General features: G+C 42.2%; 1 protein-coding gene across 1 annotated transcript; it reads left to right on the forward strand.

The window, feature by feature from the left end:
• Window positions 1-9,642: 9,642 nt before the first annotated feature.
• On the forward strand, window positions 9,643-18,153 carry LOC120057831 (fas apoptotic inhibitory molecule 1-like). Its single transcript, XM_039006292.1, has 5 exons — window positions 9,643-9,807; window positions 10,118-10,267; window positions 10,651-10,879; window positions 15,317-15,366; window positions 16,479-18,153. Exons 2-5 carry the CDS (start codon window positions 10,154-10,156, stop codon window positions 16,626-16,628), a joined length of 543 nt encoding a protein of 180 aa, XP_038862220.1. The 5' UTR covers window positions 9,643-9,807; window positions 10,118-10,153; the 3' UTR covers window positions 16,629-18,153.
• The last annotated feature ends 4,941 nt before the right edge of the window (window positions 18,154-23,094 follow it).

Raw genomic sequence — 23,094 nt, forward strand, 5'->3', positions numbered from 1 at the left:
AAAAAAAAAAAGTCAAATCATAAAATTAATAGTCAAATCATAGAGCAAAACAGGTGAGCTGGTTCTACTCTTTCGGACATTTTCTATTTGTGTTTTGTAGTGAAAAACTGAGCGCGTAAAGAATAACATGTCAACGCTGTTACCCATAGATAGACAGGCTAGACATTTTGTAACAAGTTCAAATATTGTTGTTAAGTTTGCATTCAATTTCCCCTCCCTGTTGCAGACAACAAGCTTCAATGGTTGATTTAAGATGAAATTGTCAACCTTTTCACGGTCCACACTCACTTTCATAGTCACTTTTATATACATTTCTCTTAATTTAAACTCTTGAGATGGGATGTTTATGAAGTTGAACATGTGTTTTTTATGATATGTTACAATTTATGAAATAAATTGTTATTTTGGCCAAAATTACACAACCCTATTCACAGAATGACCCAAGAGCAACGTATCACCAACTGGATATGGCATAGATAAAGGAAGACAGAGCAGTACTTGTCTGAGAATACACATACTCGAGTCAGATAGCGGCGGTTGGTGTATGAATGTAATGGTACTGTAGAGGGTCAGGAAATAGGTGGACATTACTGTAGAAAAGTGGAAGTGCAAAATTTCTTCATATCCAACTACTTTGCCACCATGGGCAGGCAACACTAATAAACAAGGTGTACATAGTGCACTCTGTTTGGTATTTGCTTTTCTTTTATTAGGTAAATTGATTGAGGACACGTTCTCATTTATAACAACAACCTAGAAAAATATTGCTGCCGACAACATTGCAAATCCCAAACATTTGGGCAGCAATTGTCTAAATATTTCATATTATATGTGTAAATAGCGTAAAACACTTCCCCAAAGTGTAGTTAAATATCCTGAGTTAGTTAACAATTTACATCTTCTCCATTAACAAACACATATTCAGGTGTGTGGTGCTTACCCAGAGATGGCATGACAAGCTAGCTTGAAGTCTATCTTCTTCCCAGAGAGGTAGATAGAGATCTGCATTTGAGCCCTTATGGTGATAAAGACAGAGAAAGAGCAATCTACAGACCTCATTGGGTTGGACAACATTGAAATTGGGAGATACGCACATACACACATCAATACATGAACATGCATATTCACATACAGTTGAAGTCTGAAGTTTAAATACACCTTGGCCAAATACATTTAAACTCAGTTTTTCACAATTCCTGACATTTAATCCTAGTAAAAATCCCCTGTCTTAGGTCAGTTAGGATCACCACTTTATTTTAAGAAAGTGAAATGTCAGAATAATAGTATAGAGAATGATTTATTTCAGCTTTTATTTCTTTCATCACATTCCCAGTGGGTCAGAAGTTTACATACACTCAATTAGTATTTGGTAGCATTGCCTTTAAATTGTTTAACTTGGGTCAAACGTTTTGGGTAGCCTTCCACAAGCTTCCCACAATAAGTTGGGTGAATTTTGGCCCATTCCTCCTGACAGAGCTGGTGTAACTGGGTCAGGTTTGTAGGCCTCCGTGCACGCCCACACTTTTTCAGTTCTGCCCACAAAATTTCTATAGGATTGAGGTCAGGGCTTTGTGATGGCCACTCCAATACCTTGACTTTGTTGTCCTTAAGCCATTTTGCCACAACTTTGGAAGTATGCTTGGGGTCATTGTCCATTAGGAAGACCCATTTGCGACCAAGCTGTAACTTCCTGACTGATGTCTTGAGATGTTGCTTAAATATATCCACATCATTTTCTTTCCTCATGATGCCATCTATTTTGTGAAGTGCACCAGTCCCTCCTGCAGCAAAGCACCCCCACAACATGATGCTGCCACCCCTGTGCTTCACGGTTGGGATGGTGTTCTTCGGCTTGCAAGCCTCCCCCCTTTTTCCTCCAAACATAACGATGGTCATTATGGACAAACAGTTTTATATGTGTTTCATCAGACCAGAGGACATTTCTCCAAAAAGTACAATCTTTGTCCCCATGTGCAGTTGCAAACCGTAGTCTGGCTTTTTTATGGTGGTTTTGGAGCAGTGGCTTCTTCCTGGCTGAGCGGCCTTTAAGGTTATGTCTATATAGGACCCGTTTTACTGTGGATATAGATACTTTTGTACCGGTTTCCTCCAGCATCTTCACAAGGTCCTTTGCTGTTGTTCTGGGATTGATTTGCACTTTTTGCACCAAAGTACGTTAATCTCTAGGAGACAGAACGCGTCTCCTTCCTGAGCGGTATGACGGCTGTGTGTTCCCATGGTGTTTATAATTGCTTACTATTGTTTGTACAGATGAACATGGTACCTTCAGGCGTTTGGAAATTGCTCCCAAGGATGAACCAGACTTGTGGAGGTCTACAAAAAACAATCTGAGGTCTTGGCTGATTTCTTTTGATTTTCACATTTTCCCACAGAGTTTGAAGGTAGGCCTTGAAATACATCCACAGGTACACCTCCAATTGACTCAAAATGGTGTGAATTAGCCTATCAGAAGCTTCTAAAGCTATGACATAATTTTCTGGAATTTTCCAAGCTGTTTAAAGGCACAGTCAACTTAGTGTATGTAAACTTCTGACACACTGGAATTGTGATACAGTGAATTATAAGTGAAATAATCGGTCTGTAAACAATTGTTTTAAAAATGATTTGTGTCATGCACAAAGTAGATGTCCTAACCGACTTGCCAAAACTATAGTTTCAAAACAAGAAATTTGTGGAGTGGATGTTAAACATGTTTTAATGACTCCAACCTAAGTGTCTGTAAACTTCCGACTTCAACTATACGTCCTACCATGCAGCTTTCACCTTTCTCACCACATCCTTTCACACCTCCAGCTTGTGAGTTTTTTAACCAAGCAACACCCCAGTGAGCAACAAACCCATCCTCACAACATCAACATCAGACACAATGCTAGACAAATTATTTTGAATTAATGTCACTATATATTATAACAAACAATCCTATTTACAATGTGTAAAATAATGCAACAATAAGTAATATTCAAAAGTAATGTAATTATTATTACAATATACTGTAGATCCACAAACTAAGGTTGCTCTCACTCTAAAGATGCCGGTATTTTGCAAAGTTAAATGAATTAGATATAAAAGTAGACAGCTGTGTTTATGTACTTTCATAGTTACAGCGAGGCAAGTCATTAATGACGAGCATGACTTTATACACATGGCACACCGCACAGGTCTAAACATTAAACTGGAGGAGAGCAGAAATACGCTTAACATATAATTTTAAAAAAAGTCAAGTTATCATGAAAGGGCACGCCTCCTGTCTCATCACAATCACCCAATGATTATAGGATACGGTAAAAGCTGAACTCTTGTTATCAACAGGAAGACAGCCCATGCCTGCCCATGAGCAGACATCTCGTGAATCTGGTGAACAACAATGAAGAAAGCACACTGTTCTCTGTTCCCACTTCAGTCTCATAACATCACATTTCACAGCTGTAAGCAGTTAGCTAGATCTTGCTCGCCCACTCTCCACACACAGATTACATATCTGACACGTCTGTGGTCATTCCACAAATAGAGTGCCTTTTGTGTACCTCTGAGATGGTGTGTACATTTAGATGAAACACTCAAAATTCCAATAACACTGTGATTTCTTTCAAATAATTTGTTGGTTGTCTCTGAAAATGTCATACTTCTGGGAAGATTTTAATCCACTCAAACCAAGATTTTCCTAACTTTTCCCCACCATTGTAAAGCCCTCAGGTTTAAAATAAACCCTCTAATGTGAACTAAACTCTCGCTTTAATATGGTAAAACTTTTAAAAAAAATGTTATAAAGCGACATTGAACTTCTAATAGTCAAATCATAGAGCAAAACAGGTGAGCTGGTTCTACTCTTTCGGACATTTTCTATTTGTGTTTTGTAGTGAAAAACTGAGCGCGTCAAGAATAACATGTCAACACTGTTACCCATAGATAGACAGGCTAGACATTTTGTAACAAGTTCAAATATTGTTGTTAAGTTTGCATTCAATTTCCCCTCCCTGTTGCACACAACAAGCTTCAATGGTTGATTTAAGATGAAATTGTCAACCTTTTCACGGTCCACACTCACTTTCATAGTCACTTTTATATACATTTCTCTTAATTTAAACTCTTGAGATGGGATGTTTATGAAGTTGAACATGTGTTTTTTATGATATGTTACAATTTATGAAATAAATTGTTATTTTGGCCAAAATTACACAACCCAAAAGGCACTCTATTCACAGAATGACCCAAGAGCAACGTATCACCAACTGGATATGGCATAGATAAAGGAAGACAGAGCAGTACTTGTCTGAGAATACACATACTCGAGTCAGATAGGGGCGGTTGGTGTATGGATGCAATGGTACTGTAGAGGGTCAGGAAATAGGTGCATATTACTTTAGAAAAGGGGAAGTGCGAAATTTCTTCATTTTTTCTTCCACCATGGGCAGGCAACACTAATAAACAATGTGTACATAGTGCACTCTGTTTGGTATTTGCTTTTCTTTTATTAGGTAAATTGATTGAGGACACGTTCTCATTTATAACAGCAACCTAGAAAAAAATAGCTGGCAACAACATTGCAAATCCCAAACATTTGGGACTTCTCAAACAAATATGAAAGTGTGTGGCGATTACCCAGAGAGGGCATGACAAGCTAGCTTGAAGTCTATCTTCTTCCCAGAGAAGTGTTCTTCGGCTTGCAAGCCTCCCCCCTTTTTCCTCCAAACATAACGATGGTCATTATGGACAAACAGTTTTATATGTGTTTCATCAGACCAGAGGACATTTCTCCAAAAAGTACAATCTTTGTCCCCATGTGCAGTTGCAAACCGTAGACTGGCTTTTTTTATGACAGTTTTGGAGCAGTGGCTTCTTCCTTGCTGAGTGGCCTCAGCAAGGAAGTTAGCAGGTTATGTCGACATAGGACTCGTTTTACTGTGGATATAGATACTTTTGTACCTGTTTCCTCCAGCATCTTCACAAGGTCCTTTGCTGTTGTTCTGGGATTGATTTGCACTTTTCGTACCAAAGTACGTTCATCTCTAGGAGACAGTCTCCTTCCTGAGCGGTATAACGGCTGTGTGGTCCCATGGTGTTTATACTTGCGTACTATTGTTTGTACAGATGAATGTGGTACCTTCAGGCGTTTGGAAATTTCTCCCAGGAATGAACCAGACTTGTGGAGGTCTACAATTATTTTTCTGAGGTCTTGGCTGAATTTTTTGATTTCTCCATGATGTCAAGCAAAGAGGCACTGAGTTTGAAGGTAGGCCTTCAAATACATCCACAGGTACACCTCCAATTGACTCAAATGATGTCAATTAGCCTATCAGAAGCCTCTAAAGCCATGACATAATTTTCTGGAATTTTCCAAGCTGTTTAAAGGCACAGTCAACATAGTGTATGTAAACTTCTGACCAACTGGAATTGTGATACAGTGAACAATATTTGTAAAACAATTTTTGTAAAAATGACTTGTGTCATGCACAAAGTAGATGTCCTAACCGACTTGCCAAAACGATAGTTTATTAAGAAGAAATTTGTGGAGTGGTTGAAAAATGAGTTTTAATGACTCCAACCTACGTGTATGTTAACTTCCGAGAACAGTAGATAAAGAACTGCATTTGAGCACTTATGGTGATAAAGACAGAGAATCTACAGATCTCATTGTATTGGAAAACATTGAAATTGTGAGATAGGCACATACCACGTGTGTACGTCAATACATGAGCACGCATGAGGTCTTTATTCCTGTCTGCACGATGTACTGAGAACCCAGATAGCTGAATAGACATGGAAAGAATATCCAGAGACAGCCATGTTTCCATGAAACAGAGTATGTTACAATCCCTTTTGTCTCTCTGGAAGGAGATCCTTGCCCTGAGGATGCCTGGTTGTTCTTTAAAAGTGCTTTCCTCACCATCTTAAATAAGCATGCCCCTTTCGAAAAATGTAGAACTAAGAACAGAAATAGTCCTTGGTTCACTCTAGACTTGACTGCCCATGACAAGCACAAAAACATCCTGTGGCGTACTGCACTAGCATCGAATAGTCCCCATGATATTCAACTTTTCAGGGAAGTCAGGAACCAATATACACAGTCAGTTAAGAAAGCTAAGGCTAGCTTTGTCAAACAGAAATTTCCATCCTGTAGCACTAACTCCCCAAATTTTTGGGACACTGTAAAGTTCATGGAGAATAAGAACACATCCTCCCAGCTGCCCACTGAATTGAGGATGGGAAACACTGTCACCACCGATAAATCCACGATAATCAAGAATTTCAATATCTATTTCTCTATGGCTGGCCATGCTTTCCACCTGCCTACCCCAACCCCAGCCAACAGCTCTGCACCCCCGCAGCAACTGGCATAAGCCCCCCCGCTTCTCCTTCACCATAATCCAAACAGCTGATGTTCTGATAGAGCTGCAAAATCTGGATCCCTACAAATCAGCTGGGCTAGACAATCGGGACCCTCTCTTTCTAAAATGTTCAACCTCTCTTTCGTATCGTCTGAGATTCCTAAAGGTTGGAAAGCAGCCGTGGTCATCCCCCTTTTCAAAGGGGGAGACACTCTAGACCCAAACTGTTACAGACCTATATCTATCCTGCCTATATCTATCCTGCCTTGCCTTTTTAAAGTCTTCGAAAGCCAAGTGAACAAACAGATCACCGACCATTTAGAATCCCACCGTACCTTCTCAGCTATGCAATCCGGTTTCCGAGCTGGTCACGGGTGCACCTCAGCCACGCTCAAGGTCCTAAACGATATCATAACCGCCATCGATAAAAGACAATACCATGCATCATCAACCTGGACAAGGCTTTCGACTCTGTCAATCACCGTATTCTTATCGGCAGACTCAACAACCTTGGTTTCTCTAATGACTGCCTCGCCTGGTTCACTAACTACTTCTCAGAGTTCAGTGTGTCAAATCGGAGGGCCTGTTATCCGGACCTCTGGCAGTCTCTATGGGGGTGCCACAGGGTTCAATTCTTGGGCCGACTCTTTTCTCTGTATTTATCAATGATGCGGGTGATTCTCTGATCCACCTCTACGCAGACGACACCATTATGTATACATCTGGCCCTTCTTTGGACACTGTGTTAACAAACCTCCAAACAAGCTTCAATGCCATACAACACTCCTTCCGTGGCCTCCAACTGCTCTTAAATGCTAGTAAAATGAAATGCATGCTCTTCAACCGATCGCTGCCTGCACCCACCCGCCTGACTAGCATCACTACTCTGGACAGTTCTAACTTAGAATATGTGGACAACTATAAATACCTAGCTGTCTGGCTAGACTGTAAACTCTCCTTCCAGACTCATATTAACCTTTCTGGGAAGGGGGTTCCGCTAGCGGAACACCTGGCCTACAGCCAGTGAAATTGCAGGGCGCCAAAATCAAACAACAGAAATCTCATAATTAAAATTCCTCAAACATACAAGTACTATACACCATTTTAAAGATAAACTTCTTGTTAATCCAGCCGCTGTGTAAGATCTCAAAAAGGCTTTACGGCGAAAGCACACCATTATGTTAGGACAGCGCCTAGCCACAAAACCATACAGACATTTTTCAGCCAAGGAAAGGTGTCACAAAAGTCAGAAATAGCGTTAAAATTGATCACTTACCTTTGATGATCTTCATTTGGTGGCACTCCCAGGACTCCATGTTACACAATAACTGTTCGTTTTGTTCGATAAAGTTCATCTTTATGTCCAAAAACCTCCTTTTTGTTCGCACGTTTAGTTCAGTAATCCATATGTACAAAGCGCGGGCACAACATCCAGACGAAAAGTCAGAAAAGTTCCATTAAAGTTCGTAGAAACATGTCAAACGATGTTTCTAATCAATCCTTAGGGTGTTTTTATCATAAATATTCAATAATGTTTCAACCGGACAATACCGCTTTCATTAGAAAGGAAGGGGAACGGCCGTCGCGCTCACGGCCACACGCGATAAACAACTCATGGCTTTCAGCTGAGCCACTTACTCTGAGTGCTCTTATTCTCTCCCCTTTCACAATAGAAGCCTGAAACAACTTATAAAGACTGTTGACATCTACTGGAAGCCTTAGGAAGTGCAATCTGACCCCACAGACACTGGGATTTCGATAGGCATTCACTTGAAAACTACAAACCTCAGAATTCCCACTTCCTGATTTAATTTTTCTCAGGTTTTCGCCTGCCATATGAGTTCCGTTATAGTCACAGACATTATTTTAACAGTTTTGGAAACTTTAGAGTGTTGTCTATCCAAATCTACTATTATATGCTTAGTCTAGCTTCTGGGCCTGAGTAACAGGCAGTTTACTTTGGGCACGCTTCTCATCCAAACTTCCCAATGCTGCCCCCTATCTTAAGCATCTCCAATCCAAAATAAAATATAGAATCAGCTTCCTATTTCGCAACAAAGCCTCCTTCACTCATGCTGCCAAACATACCCTTGTAAAACTGACTATCCTACCGATCCTTAACTTCGGCGATGTCATTTACAAAATAGCCTCATACAGTCTATCACAGTGCCATCCGTTTTGTCACCAAAGCCCCATATACTACCCACCACTGCGACCTGTATGCTCTCATTGGCTGGTCCTCGCTACATATGCATCGCCAACCCCACTGGCTCCAGGTCATCTATAACTCTTTGCTAGGTAAAGCTCCGCCTTATCTCAGCTCACTGGTCACCATAGCAACACCCACCCGTAGCACTCGCTCCAGCAGGTATAATTCACTGGTCATCCCCAAAGCCAACACCTACTTTGGCCGCCTTTCCTTACAGTTCTCTGCTGCCAATGACTGGAATGAATTGCAAAAATCACTGAAGTTGGACACATATCTCCCTCACTAACTTTAAGCATCAGCTGTCAGAGCAGCTTACACAGCTTACGCTGCGTAAGCTTACGCTGCAGCTGTACACAGCCCATCTGTAAATAGCCCATCCAACCAACTACCTACCTCATCCCATATGTTTTTCTGCTCTTTTGCACACCAGTATTTCTACTTGCACTTCCTCATCTGCACATCTATCACTCCAGTGTTAATTTCTAAATTGTAATTACGTCACCACTATGGCCTATTTACTGCCTTGCTTCATTTGCACACACTGTATACAGATTTTTCTATTGCGTTATTCACTGTAAGTTAGTTTATCCCATGTGTAACTCTGTGTTGTTTTTGTCGCACTGCTTTGCTTTATCTTGGCCAAGTCGCAGTTGTAAATGAGAACTTGTTCTCAACTGGCCTACCTGGTTAAATAAAGGTGAAATAAAAATAAAAACATTGTTGGTTTGGGGCTCGTAAGTAAGCATTTCACTGTAAGGTGACCTGTTGTATTCGGCGCATTTGACTAATACAATTTGATTTGAAATGTATTAACTAGGTTGAAGGCCGACTGGTCAAGCTCTGTTTTTATCATGACTTCGAAATACTGAGTTTCTACTTATCATTAAACATATTCTGACTTACATGTACACAGTAGGAAATAGGTCATTTTATGCAGTCAGAAGCCTACATATGATTCCATTTTAAATTTGGCTCCCCAGTGCGGGCTGACTTCCTGGCTATTTTGACGCATCTGGCAGTTCCTTCTCTTCCTAGCCTGTCACGTGGCATGGTTTCCATAGTAACGTATCAGTTTTGGTTGTTTTGATGCGTTGCTGGACTTGAAGCAAACTGTGGATGTGCTAGCAACAAACAAGCACGTTACGTGTAGATATAGCTAGCGAACTAGCTAAACTATTGTTATATTTTTACAGTAGCAAGCTTTCTAGCTAGTTAACCGTTCCCGAAACGTAGCTAGCAAGGTACTGAAAGGTAAGCCTAACGTTAGCTAGCTAGCTAGCTTTGGCTATCAGTGTCATGATTAAGTTAGCTACGTTAGCTAACTAGCTAGCAAGCAGGCTCCTTAATAACTAATATGTAACTAACAGTAACGTTAATCTAACTAAGGTTAGCTAGCTAAATTATATAATATGCTAAATTATCTCCAGGCTAACGTCACTGTGGTTACTCAAATTAACTAGCGAACGTAGCTAGGTCCTTCTAATAGATTTATTTCGGTGTGGCACCATGCTATGTCGTGACCCCTTTGAAAAGTTTAGTTAATCTTGTTTCAATGTTCTAGAGTTGGTGGCCAAAGCGGGCCAGTGAGGAGGTCAGAATGTCGGGCGACCTGGTAGGAGTGTGGGAAGTGGCCCTGAGCGATGGAGTCCATCGGATTGAGTTTGAACATGGCACAACCACTGGGAAAAGGGTAATCTACATAGACGGAAAGGTAAAACTTGATAAATAATGGTAATAATGTTACACTTAACCCTATTTATTAGACAAGCAGACAAAACGTCAAGCATCAACAAACTCGGAGAATCTTTCCCACTCACTCAACTCACTCCCTCCCTCTCTCTGTTTGAGATTGAGTGGTAGCTTCTCTTGATCTCCCTCAATGGCAGTCGCATTCAGAGTACCATTTGACATGTCAGCCTTTGCCATGTTGTGTGTGTGTGTATGTATATGTATATTCGCTTACAATTACTACTCGGGTACTGTCAAAAAAGTAAATGTAGGCATTTTGAATGTAGGTCCAATATTATAACAGTATGACAATAACATAGAATCACACTGAATTATTGGACCTCTTGCATTTGTCCCTTTGCCCAGGAAATTGTAAGAAGAGACTGGATGTTCAAGCTGGTGGGAAAGGAGACCTTCAACGTGGGAAGTGCGGCCACCAAAGCGACCATTAACATTGACGCAGTGAGCGGCTTTGCTTACGAATACACCCTGGAGATCAATGGAAAGAGCCTGAAAACGTACATGGAGAACCGCTCCAAAGTCACCAACACTTGGCTGCTCAACCTGGACGGCATCGACTGCAGGGTCGTCCTGGGTAAGATATTTCCTCTCCCCAGCTTTTAATGCAAACATACAGTATGTCAACCACTATAAGGGAAAACTGGTATTGATGGTGGCCTCCATTAACACATTGTCTGCCTGACTTTTTGAGCCATTGAGATTTATTTACAAAGTGCCAAAGATTGCTGTGACAATGTTTGTATTTTGTGGATGTTTGCAAAGCACCTCCCATAAAATATAAATGACATCAAATTACTCAAGTCTGAATGCTGATAGGCTATGTCAGCCACTCCGGAACTTCAAAGCGAAATAGATGGGTTCAAAATAAACTTCACTGTTTTTAAAATGTCCCAAGGTAACGTTAGGTCTGACTTGTCGTAACACAATGAAAGGCAATGGTGCTAAACAAAATTTGTCACAGACCCATGTGTTAGGTTATTGGTTGTTGCATTTGTTAGTTTGAGGATATGGAACTAGCTAGCCTATAGTACCTTTAATGGTTCACTATTGAACAGAGTGGGCATGACTGTAAAAACATTCACTCCTAGTGTGGTTAGTATAGTGTTAGCCTATTTCTTTATGCTACAGCCCTTAAAACTCGTGCCCCTCAACAATCAAAACAAAGACCACCTGAATTGACTGGACTATTTAGAATAGCAACACTTATCTTCCACTGGTGCTATGTCATGGATGAGGCTGTTATTTTTATAGCCTCTAAACTCCACACCACCATCCTAGGGCTTATGGAAAACAGTAGGCCTTGTAACTGTTCCAGACTGGGAAAGACAGGTAGCCCAGAGGTTAAAGAGGTGGGCCAGTAACCAGAGGGTTGCCAGTTCCAATCCTAGGTCTGAGGGGGAAACCGAGAGCTGGATGAGAGCTGGCAAATGGAGATGCCATCACCTGCTGTTGTGCCCTTGAGCAAGGCACCTCTCACCTAAAACTGCGCTTCCGAGTGGCACAGCGGTCTAAGGCACTGCATCTCAGTGCTAGAGGCGTCAAAAAACAGACTCTGGTTCGATCCCGGGCTGTATCACAACTGGCTGTGATCGGGTGTCCCATAGGGCGGCGCACAAATGGCCCAGCGTCGTCCGGGCTAGGGGAGGGTTTGGCCGGGGTAGGCCGTCATTGTAAAAAAAATATTAAAAAAAATGCACCAGGGGCTCATTTCTAAGGCCAAATTCTTATTTTTCTGATTCATTTGGCACTTTGCCATCTGTCCTCTACACCACTGCTCAGATAAGTTCAGATATCAGGTGATACTGTCCCATTTTCTAAGAATTGGCTCAGATGGGTTGGCCGGTCTAGCGGTAATACCGCAGCGTCTACAGTGTCAGCATAGGTTTGAATCCGGCCTACTTTCCCCACTGTTATACTCTCACTATCTGTTTTAATAAGGTCTGAAAATACCTTTAAAAAATACATATTTTACCATTGCGTGTAATAATGTAAAAAAAACTGAAGACACCACGTAATTTTTGGACACATTTTATTGACACGGTAGCGCCACGGATACGGCAGCGTCATGCTCATTAGCAAAATAGTGTAGAAGCAATTGCCTGACTGTAAACCATTTTAGGTGGCTAGCTAATCATCTTGGCTAACTGTGGGGGGAAACAATTCACTTATTTACCATTAATTAACCACTGCAAATGCATTTCCTAACAAACACGACGCTGTCTCCAAAGTCAAGGTTTCTCCAGCAATATTTACTTGACGTTCTTTGACGTCTCCACTTTACAAGCTCAGGGTCCACTTGTGTTGGTAGGCAGTTAATTGTATGTGTTCCTTGATTGTATTTGGCAACCCTGTCCCTGTATTCATAGAGAGAAGCAACTGGTTGGCGTGAAAATGGGCGCGGTCGGCTCGTTGACGCAGCTGATTTGTAGAGGCCCCCCATCTTGGCGGTGTGATCATTTGTATCATTTTTAGGCCAATTTCCTGCAATTCTACATGGAGCGGATTTTTTAAAATTCAGTTTCAGAAGCAATTTTTCTACAATTCTACACATTTTGACAGGCAGCTGAGAGAAAATGTTGTAATTTTAAAGCTACTTTCCTGCAATTCTATGCATTTTGCCATGGATAATTCTGTATTCTTTTGCTCAAACAAAATAAATACTGCTCAATTTTATTTTATAATATTATTTTGAGAATTTTCTATTCTCCCTGACTGTCTAGCTTTTATATTGGTGATTGTTAGTTCTCAAAGACTATATTGTAAAAAAATATATATACAGTTGAAGTCGGAAGTTTACATACACTTAGGTTGGAGTCGTTAAAACTCGTTTTTCAACCACTCCACACATTTCTTGTTAACAAACTATAGTTTTGGCAAGTCAGTTAGGACATCTACTTTGTGCATGACACAAGTAATTTTTCCAACAATTGTTTACAGATTATTTCACTGTATCACAATTCCAGTGGGTCAGAAGTTTACATACACTAAGTTGACTGTGCCTTTTAAACAGCTTGGAAAATTCCAGAAAATTATGTCAAGGCTTTAGAAGCTTCTGATAGGCTAATTGACATCATTTGAGTCAATTGGAGGTGTACCTTTGGATGTATTTCAAGGCCTACCTTCAAACTCTGTGCCTCTTTGCTTGACATCAACAGAAAAATGAAAAGAAATTAGCCAAGACCTCAGACCTTTTTTTTTAGACCTCCACAAGTCTGGTTCATCCTTGGGAGCAATTTCCAAATGCCTGAAGGTACCACGTTCATCTGTACAAACAATAGTAAGCAATTATAAACACCATGGGATACCGCGTCATACCGCTCAGGAAGGAGACGCGTTCTGTTTCCTAGAAATTAACGTACTTTGGTGTGAAAAGTGCAAATCAATCCCAGAACAACAGCAAAGGACCTTGTGAAGATGCTGGAGGAAACAGGTACAAAACTATCTATATCCACAGTAAAACGAGTCCTATAGGGACATAACCTGAAAGGCTGCTCAGCAAGGAAGAAGCAATTACTCCAAAACCGCCACAAAAAAGCCAGACTACAGTTTGCAACGGCACATGGGGACAAAGATCATACTATTTGGAGAAATGTCCTCTGGTCTAATGAAACAACAATAAAACTGTTTGGCCATAATGACCATCGTTATGTTTGGAGGAAAAAGGGGGAGGCTTGCAAGCCGAAGGACACCATCCCAACCGTAAAGCACGGGGGTGGCAGCATCATGGTGTGGGGTGCTTTGCTGCAGGAGGGACTGGTGCACTTCACAAAATAGATGGCATCACGAGGAAAGAAAATTATGTGGATATTTTGAAGCAACATCAAGACATCAGTCAGGAAGTTACAGCTTGGTCGCAAATGGGTCTTCCAAATGGACAATGACCCCAAGCATACTTCCAAAGTTGTGGCAAAATGGCTTAAAGACAACAATGTCAAGGTATTGGAGTGGCCATCACAAACCCCTGACCTCAATCCCATAGAAATTTTCTGGGCAGAACTGAAAAAGTGTGGGCGAGCAAGGAAGCCTACAAACCTGACTCGTTTACCCCAGCTCTGTCAGGAGGAATGGGCCAAAATTTACCCAACTTATTGTGGGAAGCTTGTGGAAGGCTACCCGAAACATTTTACCGAAGTTAAACAATTTAAAGGCAATGCTACCAAATACTAATTGAGTGTATGTAAACTTCTGACCCACTGGGAATGCGATGAAAGAAATAAAAGCTGAAATAAATCATTCTCTATACTATTATTCTGACATTTCACATTCTTAAAATAAAGTGGTGATCCTAACTGATTTAAGACAGGGAATTTTTACTAGGATTAAATGTCAAGAATTATGAAAAACTGAGTTTAAATGTATTTGGCTGAGCTGTTTGTAAACATCCGACTTCAACTGTAGGTCATTATCTTTTCTACATAATTTATATCTGGTTTTAGTTGTTTCAGTTTACACTGAATGGGTTCCCCCCCACTGTTTGGATTTAGGTGACCCGAAAAAAACACTTAGGTGGACCACCCAAGAATTTCAATGGCATAATAATCGCTGAGTCCCTCACCCTTGCTCTCAGAAACAATTGAAGTGTTATGCACACTACCCTTAAACGTCACATCTACTTTAAATTAACAGTTTAATTGAATGTGCTCTCTAAATAATTACATAAAAAATAACACTGAAGGAAAACACAAATGAGTTAGGCCTACTACCATAACCAACAATGCCATCTCGATAAATGATAGCAGGAGAGCATTTGAAAGAGACTGGAGAAATCCAGGTTTATTTTCAGTTCCATTGGTAATTTTACTCACGCTCCTTTGAAATCAGTCTAAAGCTTATCTGAACATAGCCTAAAGAAAATGCTTTACTTTGGCAGAAGCCAAGTCACAGCTAACTTAAAGGCATGTTCTCATGGTGATCATCAATCAGGAGTACAATATGCGCTGCTTACATTTTCTGTGTATCCTGAAGTATTTTATTGATGTTTGCCTAATATGTGTTATTTCTCTTTCCACAGAGAAAGACACTATGGATATTTGGTGTAATGGACAAAAAATGGAGACAGCGGTAAGCATCTTCCCTCCAATCATGCTGAGAATAGTAACAACACGGATGCCCAGTCTACCGGACAATCTGTTTATTTCCTGTGTTTGAGGGGTGCAAAGTCGACAGCTGACGATTCGCAACAAAACGTTTGATTGTCCGGTGGTCACACTTCAATAGTTTAGCTATTTAAAGAGTGCTTCATCCGTCTGAAAGGCATTTTAAAATGTTTGACTTTTCAGTTTCAATTAAATCAATTTTTTAAGTTAGTTCAGTATTTCCCCATTAACGTTACAACCGCAGACATTTTTGTAATGACCTGTCAAGCACACTCCGGTAATGGCTGGAAAGGGCTCAATGGAATGCGTTGTTTTTCTGTTGCATCGATAAGAATGTTTAAGCTTTGTTGTAGATTTAACTCATCGTCTCAACACTTACATCACAAGAAAGAGAAGAAAGTTACATTTTTTGATGGGTGTTAATTTTTGGGGAATTGAAGAAAGTAATAATTTAATATAGTTGAAATGTTTACAAATTAATGTGCTGTTATGAAAGCAACTTCTGAAAATGAACACTTGGATTATAGTGATATTATGGCTGTAATCTAGAGCCAAGTGTGTTGATTTTTAATCCAAGGGGATCTTGCTATTGACACACTTGTTGAATTATGTAACAGAATGTGACAACAATGGTAATTAATGAGTCAGTCTAGACAGCACTGGTATATGCAGGTACTGTAGGCCTAGACAAAGTACCTTTTTGGTGGTTGCAGCCCTGTTCCACACCTTTATGTTAATGTATTAAATACACCCAGTGTATTAATGCAAATGAGGCACATATCATTTTGATTATTTTAACACAAAATATTTTTTTCAATTCCTGATACCATTAGAAAAATGTATGAGAGGATTCTAGGAAAAAAGGTTGCATGATTAACATTATTTGATTTTATAAACAAGACGCAATAAAAACAGGTAAATGCACCACTCCTAACCTCCTAGCCCACTTAAAATCAAATTGGCCCTCTATATCCCTCCATACACTCTTAATTTATGTATAATATTTACATTACATTAAACTTTACTGAAATCTATTGATCATAAATGACAATCTGTTCATCTCTATCTCGTTCACAGGGGGAGTTTGTGGAAGACGGTACTGAGACACACTTCACTCTAAGCGCCCATGACTGTTGCATTAAGGCCGTGAGCAGTGGAAAGAGGCGAGATGGCATTATCCACACTTTGCTTGTGGACGGCACAGAGATAGCTGAAACCACAGAGTGATTGTCTGTATAGGTGTTTTGAGCACTTTGTTGGAGTGAAGAAAGCCTTTTTCAAATCAGGGACAAAATAATAGACTGAACATTGGTGCTGTGTGATATTTCACTGTCAAGCTGGAGTCCATGAGGTACCTCTGCACAATGTCCATGGTTAACCACCAAAGATCATGAGCATCGTGCAGAGGTACCTCTTGGGCTCTAGTTCTGTAGACATCATTTTATCTGGTAAACTGACATTATCACCAGTGGGTGAAAGGCAGGTTGCACAGTTGTGTCAAGAGGAGTAGTTATGTCAATAAAAATGTTTTTCCTAAATGGGAAAACATTTCTTAATTTTTAAGTTGATATTCCAGTCACATTCCAGAAAGTGCACTGTGTATGAGGAATCATCCTTGTACTTGTAATTTACAAAACACACATTCTGCTTCCCAAAATGGCACCCTATTCCCATTGACCAGAGGGAGCAGATGGGCCCTGGTCAAAAGTAGTGCACTATATAAGGAATAAGTTGCCATTTGGAGAACCTGTCCATGGGCCATGCAGCTCACTTATAATGCATTAATGTGCCAGGATTATTTGCTTTTGTGTGTAGGCTGCAACATTCTAAAGCAAATGAATTGTAATAACTGGAGTATTTATAAACAGATCTGTCCCGTGCATAGTTGGTAACATCAATGGTATGTTTATGTTAATGATTATTTGATGTCAGCCCTTACAATTAATTAATACATTGAGTTTAGTCAAGTTTGGTAGGGGATAAGTATATGTAAATACAGTATATGAACTTGTTGGCCCAAATTCTAACAGTTGCAGATAAAGGAAAACCACACTGGGGGTTCACTCAGAATGTTGATGCTGTATTGGAGGTGTAAAGTGTTAATAATGATTAATAGCAGTTAACCCAGAACTATAGTCTCGCATAATTGGTCAGATACTTGATTATGTTCTGGGTGTTTAGAGAAACCGTAACGAAGAGCTCCACAATCTTTCTTTGCAAGTTACGGGCAAGTCTATGGGCAAAATGGCCACTCCCCTTCGGAAGTGCTAACATCTGTGAAATTGTGATTTGTCCAAAGCACCAGAACTAATGCTGCTCGTTATCTCATGCATCCCGTTGTATTTTGACAGATCTACGCTACCATTTATATTTATGTAGTCTGTCCAGGAGAGATTAAAAACTGACACTTGCCATTGGATATTGACGTGAAAATACACCTGTCCTAAGTATAACGTAAACCTGTCCATGCACCAGTTTTCCTATATCTGTGATTGATTGATTTGGGGTCAATTCAATGGAACGGGACTTCTTTTGCTAGATTCTAGCCAGTGTCTGACATGAACGGAATAAACTGTGCTGTTACCCTCAGATTCTATTTATTTTATATCAAAAGAGGACTATATGTATTCAGGCATAGTTACTTTATTGTTTATATTATGTACACTGCATGACCAAAAGTATGTGGACAGACACCTGCTTGTCGAACATCTCATTCCAGAATCATGGGCATTAAGTTGGTCACCCCTTTGCTGCTATAACAGCCTCCTCTCTTCTGGGAAGGCTTTCCACTAGATGTTGGAACATTGCTGTGGGGACATTGCTGTGGCTTCCATTTAGCCACAAGAGCGTTGGTGAGGTCGGGCACTGATTAGACCTGGCTCGCAGTCTGCGTTCCAATTCATCCCAAAGGTGTTCGATGGGGTTGAGGTCAAGGCACTGTGCAGCCTAGTCAAGTGCTTCCACACCGATCTCGACAAACCATTTCTGTATGGACCTCACTTTGTGCACGGAGGCATGGTGATCTTAGGCTTGTGTGTGGATGCTTGGCTATGGAAACACATTTCATGAAGCTCCCGACGAACAGTTCTTGTGCTGATGTTGCTTCCAGAAGCAGTTTAGAACTCGGTAGTGAGTGTTGCAACCGAGGACAGAAGATTTTTACGCGCTACACACTTTAGCACTCAGAGGTCCCGTTCTATGAGCTTGTGTGGCCTACTACTTTTCGGCTGAGCCGTTATCGCTCCTAGACTTTCCACGTCACAATAACATCACTTACAGTTGACCGGGGCAGCTCTAGCAGGGCAGAAATTTGACAAACTGACTTGTTGGAAAGGTGCCATCCTATGACGGTGCCACGTTGAAAGTCACTGAGCTCTTCAGCAAGGCCATTCTACTATCAGTGTTTGTCTATGGAGATTGCATCGCGGTGTGCTCGATTTTATACACCTGCCAGCAACGGGTGTGGCTGAAATAGCCGAATCCACTCATTTGAAAGGGTGTCCACATACTTTTGTATATATAGTGTATATTTTGTTTTGTGTGTCAGGTGTTTAAACATTTTTGTAATGTGTATATTTTGTTGAACTTGTCAGACATTACTTATTTTATTAAATCCATGTAATTTCACTCAAAGTTGACCCTTATTGTCTTTGTCTAGACTGTTAAAACCACTTTCAGAATCAGTGTGACCTCGCCAACCTGTGTCACATATGCTGTAGTCAACTGTGGTGGAACATGTAGCCAAGGCCTAGTTACCTAGATTAGACACTGCAGAAAATGGATAGGTTTCTTGAAATGGTACATTACTACGTTATTTGTGAAGTGAAAGCTAAGAGATATATTTTTTATGAGAAGCCATTCTCTGGCGTCTGCTGGATGCCTCAAGTAAAGAGGTGTAAGGTTAGGAACCTAGGTAAAATGTGTTTTATATTGGATATTTGGTCGATATTCGGTATTCTCTCATCAATAGCTATTGAACCAAGCCATTACTATGAAAATTATATATCCTGAATCAGGTAGGATGGAGAAAGTCACCTTTTTTTTTTTAAATGTCTTTTTGTATTTTTGACCCATATTTCAATCTTCAAAAGCTCTTAAAACCTGTTACGGCTAGACGTTCCGCTCGACAACATCCGGTGAAATTGCAGAGCGCAAAATTCAAATTAAATTATTAGAAATATTTAACTTTCATAAAATCACAAGTGCAATACACCAAAACGAAGATTAACTTCTTGTTAATCCAGCCACCGTGTCAGATTTCAAAAGGCTTTACGGTGAAAGCGAACCATGCGATTATCTGAGGACAGCACCCCATCATACTAACACATGAAAATCATATTTCAACCAAGCAGGTGCGACACGAAAGTCAGAAATAACGATATAATTCATGCCTTACCTTTGAAGATCTTCTTCTGTTGGCACTCCAATATGTCCCAGAAACATCACAAATGGTAATTTTGTTGGATAAATTCCTTCTTTATATCCCCAAAATTTATTTGGCGCGTTTGATTCAGAAATACACCGGTTCCAACTCGCCCACAAATTATCTAATAAATTACCTGTAAACTTGGTCCAAACATTTCAAACAACTTTCTTAATCCAACTTTAGGTATCCTAAAACGTAAATAATCGCTAAAATCTAAGACGGAATATACTGTGTTGAATAGCGGATAAAATCAAAGTGGAGCGAGCTCCAGGTCGCGCGCACCAAACAAAAGAGTCCAATTGGCCTGACACTTAGAAAGTACAGCCGTACTTCTTCATTTCTCAAAGGAAAAACATCAACCAATTTCTAAAGACTGTTGACATCTAGTGGAAGCCACAGGAACTTCAAACCAGGTGCCTCATCTAGTTTCCCATAGAAAACCGATAGAAAACACAGTGACCTCAATTTTTTTTTTCCCCTGGATGGTTTGTCCTCGGGGTTTTGCCTGCCAAATAAGTTCCGTTATACTCACAGACATTATTTTAACAGTTTTAGAACCTTTAGAGTGTTTTCTATCCAAATATACCAATTATATGCATATCCTATATGCCTTTGGGCCTGAGTAGCAGGCATTTTACTTTGGGCATGCTTTTCATCCGGACGTGAAAATACTGCCCCCTATCCCAAAGAGATTTTAAAGCATTCCATGACTATGAAAACGCTACATTCTGAATCAGGGGAGGACAACATTTTTGTTGTTGAATTGTGATTGTTCCTTCTCTCTTTCTTTCTAGAAACAACACATGATCATGAACTCGCTGCTAGTTTAAAGCGATGACATTTCTAATTGTTACAAAGAATGAATGTATTGGCTACATTTATGAGAATAACACATGCATTTGCTTACCTTATCAAGCTTGAAGATGATACAGTTATTTATCACCAAAAAAAAGTGTGATGAGAGTGTGCACCACAAACATCTTTTCAGGGTGTTGAGGCATCCTCTTGTCACGTTCCTGACCTTATTTTCCCTTATTTTGTATTTATTTAGTATGGTCAGGGCGTGAGTTGGGGTGGGTTGTCTATGTGTGTTTTCTATGTTGGGTTTTTTGTGTTCGGCCTGGTATGATTCTCAATCAGAGGCAGCTGTCAATCGTTGTCCCTGATTGAGAATCATACTTAGGCAGCCGGGGTTTCACGTGTGGTTTGTGGGTGTTTGTTGCCGTGTTAGTGTTTTTTCACCACACGGTACTGTTTCGGTTTTCTGCACATCGTTTATTGTTTTTGTATTTCAGTGTTCAGTTCGGTTTTAATAAATCATCATGAGCACTTACCACTCTGCATATTGGTCCGATCCTTCTCGCCTCTCCTCGTCCGATGAGGAGGACGACTTAGACTGCCGTTACAGAAACACCCACCACCAAAGGACCAAGCAGAGTGGAAAAGGGCAGCAGCAGAAACAGACACAGGACTCCTGGACGGCAAGGGACCCTGGGCTCAGCCAGGGGAATATCGCCGTCCCAAGGCGGAGTTGGAGGCAGCGAAGGCAGAGAGGCGCTGGTATGAGGAGGCAGCGCGGCGACGCGGTTGGAAGCCCGAGATTCAGACCCAAACATTTCTTGGGGGGGGCACACGCGGAGTGTGGCTAAGCCGGGTAGGAGACCTGAGCCAACTCCCCGTGGTTACCGTGGAGTGAGAGGGCGTCGTACTGGTCAGGCACCGGGTTATGCGGTGGAGCGCACGGTGTCCCCAGTACGCGTGCTTAGTCCAGTGCAGGCTATTCCACCTCGCCGCACTGGCCGGGCTAGGTTGGGCATCGAGCTGGGTGCCATGAAGCCGGCCCAACGCATCTGGTCTCCAGTGCGTCTCCTCGGGCCGGCGTACATGGCACCAGCCTTACAAATGGTGTCCCCGGTTCGCCAGCATAGTCCAGTGCGGGCTATTCCACCTCGCCGCACTGGCAGGGCTACGGGGAACATTCAACCGGGTAAGGTTGGACAGGCTCGGTGCTCAAGAGCTGTTGTACTCCTTCACGGTCCGGTATATCCGGTGCCACCTCCACGTACCAGTCCTCCGGTGGCAGCCCCCCGCACCAGGGTGTCTCTCCGGGTTCTCTCTCCAGTTGCTCCCACCTGTCCAGCGCTGTCAGAGCCTTCCTCTTCTCCAGCGCAGCCAGAGTCTCTCATCTGCCCAGCGCTGTCTGAGCTGCCTGCCTGCCCAGCACCGTCTGAGCTGCCTGCCTGCCCAGCGCTGTCTGAGCTGCCTGCCTGCCCAGCGTCATCTGAGCTGCCCGTCTGTCCCGAGCCGTCAGAGCTGCCCGTCTGTCCCGAGCCGCTAGAGCCGTCCGCCAGACAGGAGCAGCCAGAGCCGTCCGCCAGACAGGAGCAGCCAGAGCCGTCCGCCAGACAGGAGCAGCCAGAGCCGTCCGCCAGACAGGAGCAGCCAGAGCCGTCCGCCAGCCATGACCAGCCAGAGCCGTCAGCCAGCCATGACCAGCCAGAGCCGTCAGCCAGCCATGACCAGCCAGAGCCGTCAGCCAGCCATGACCAGCCAGAGCCGTCAGCCAGCCATGACCAGCCAGAGCCGTCAGCCAGCCATGACCAGCCAGAGCCGTCAGCCAGCCATGACCAGCCAGAGCCGTCAGCCAGCCATGACCAGCCAGAGCCGTCAGCCAGCCATGACCAGCCAGAGCCGTCAGCCAGCCAGGAGCTGCCAGAGCCAGCCAGCCAGGAGCTGCCAGAGCCAGCCAGCCAGGAGCTGCCAGAGCCAGCCAGCCAGGAGCTGCCACAGCCAGCCAGCCAGGATCCGCCAGAGCCTGCCAAAATCGCTCTTCACTCTGGAGCTGCCGGAGGCGTCCTTCACTCCAGCGCTGCCGGAGTCTCCCGCCTGTCCGGCGCTGCCGGAATTCCCCATGCATTCGGGACCCATGGCTAGGGTCCCCAGGCCAAGGTCGGCGGCGAGGATCGCCGCTCATAAAAGGCCACGGGGGCGATTAAGGAGGTGGACAAAAACATTGTTGAAGTGGGGTCCACGTCCCGCGCCAGAGCCGCCACCGCGGACAGACGCCCACCCAGACCCTCCCCTAGAGTTTTAGGTGGTGCGCCCGGAGTTCGCACCTTAAGGGGGGGGTTCTGTCACGTTCCTGACCTTATTTTCCCTTATTTTGTATTTATTTAGTATGGTCAGGGCGTGAGTTGGGGTGGGTTGTCAATGTGTGTTTTCTAGGCAGCCGGGGTTTCACGTGTGGTTTGTGGGTGTTTGTTGCCG

Source organism: Salvelinus namaycush, chromosome 13 (genome assembly GCF_016432855.1).
Source record: "Salvelinus namaycush isolate Seneca chromosome 13, SaNama_1.0, whole genome shotgun sequence".
Lineage (NCBI taxonomy): Eukaryota > Metazoa > Chordata > Actinopteri > Salmoniformes > Salmonidae > Salvelinus > Salvelinus namaycush.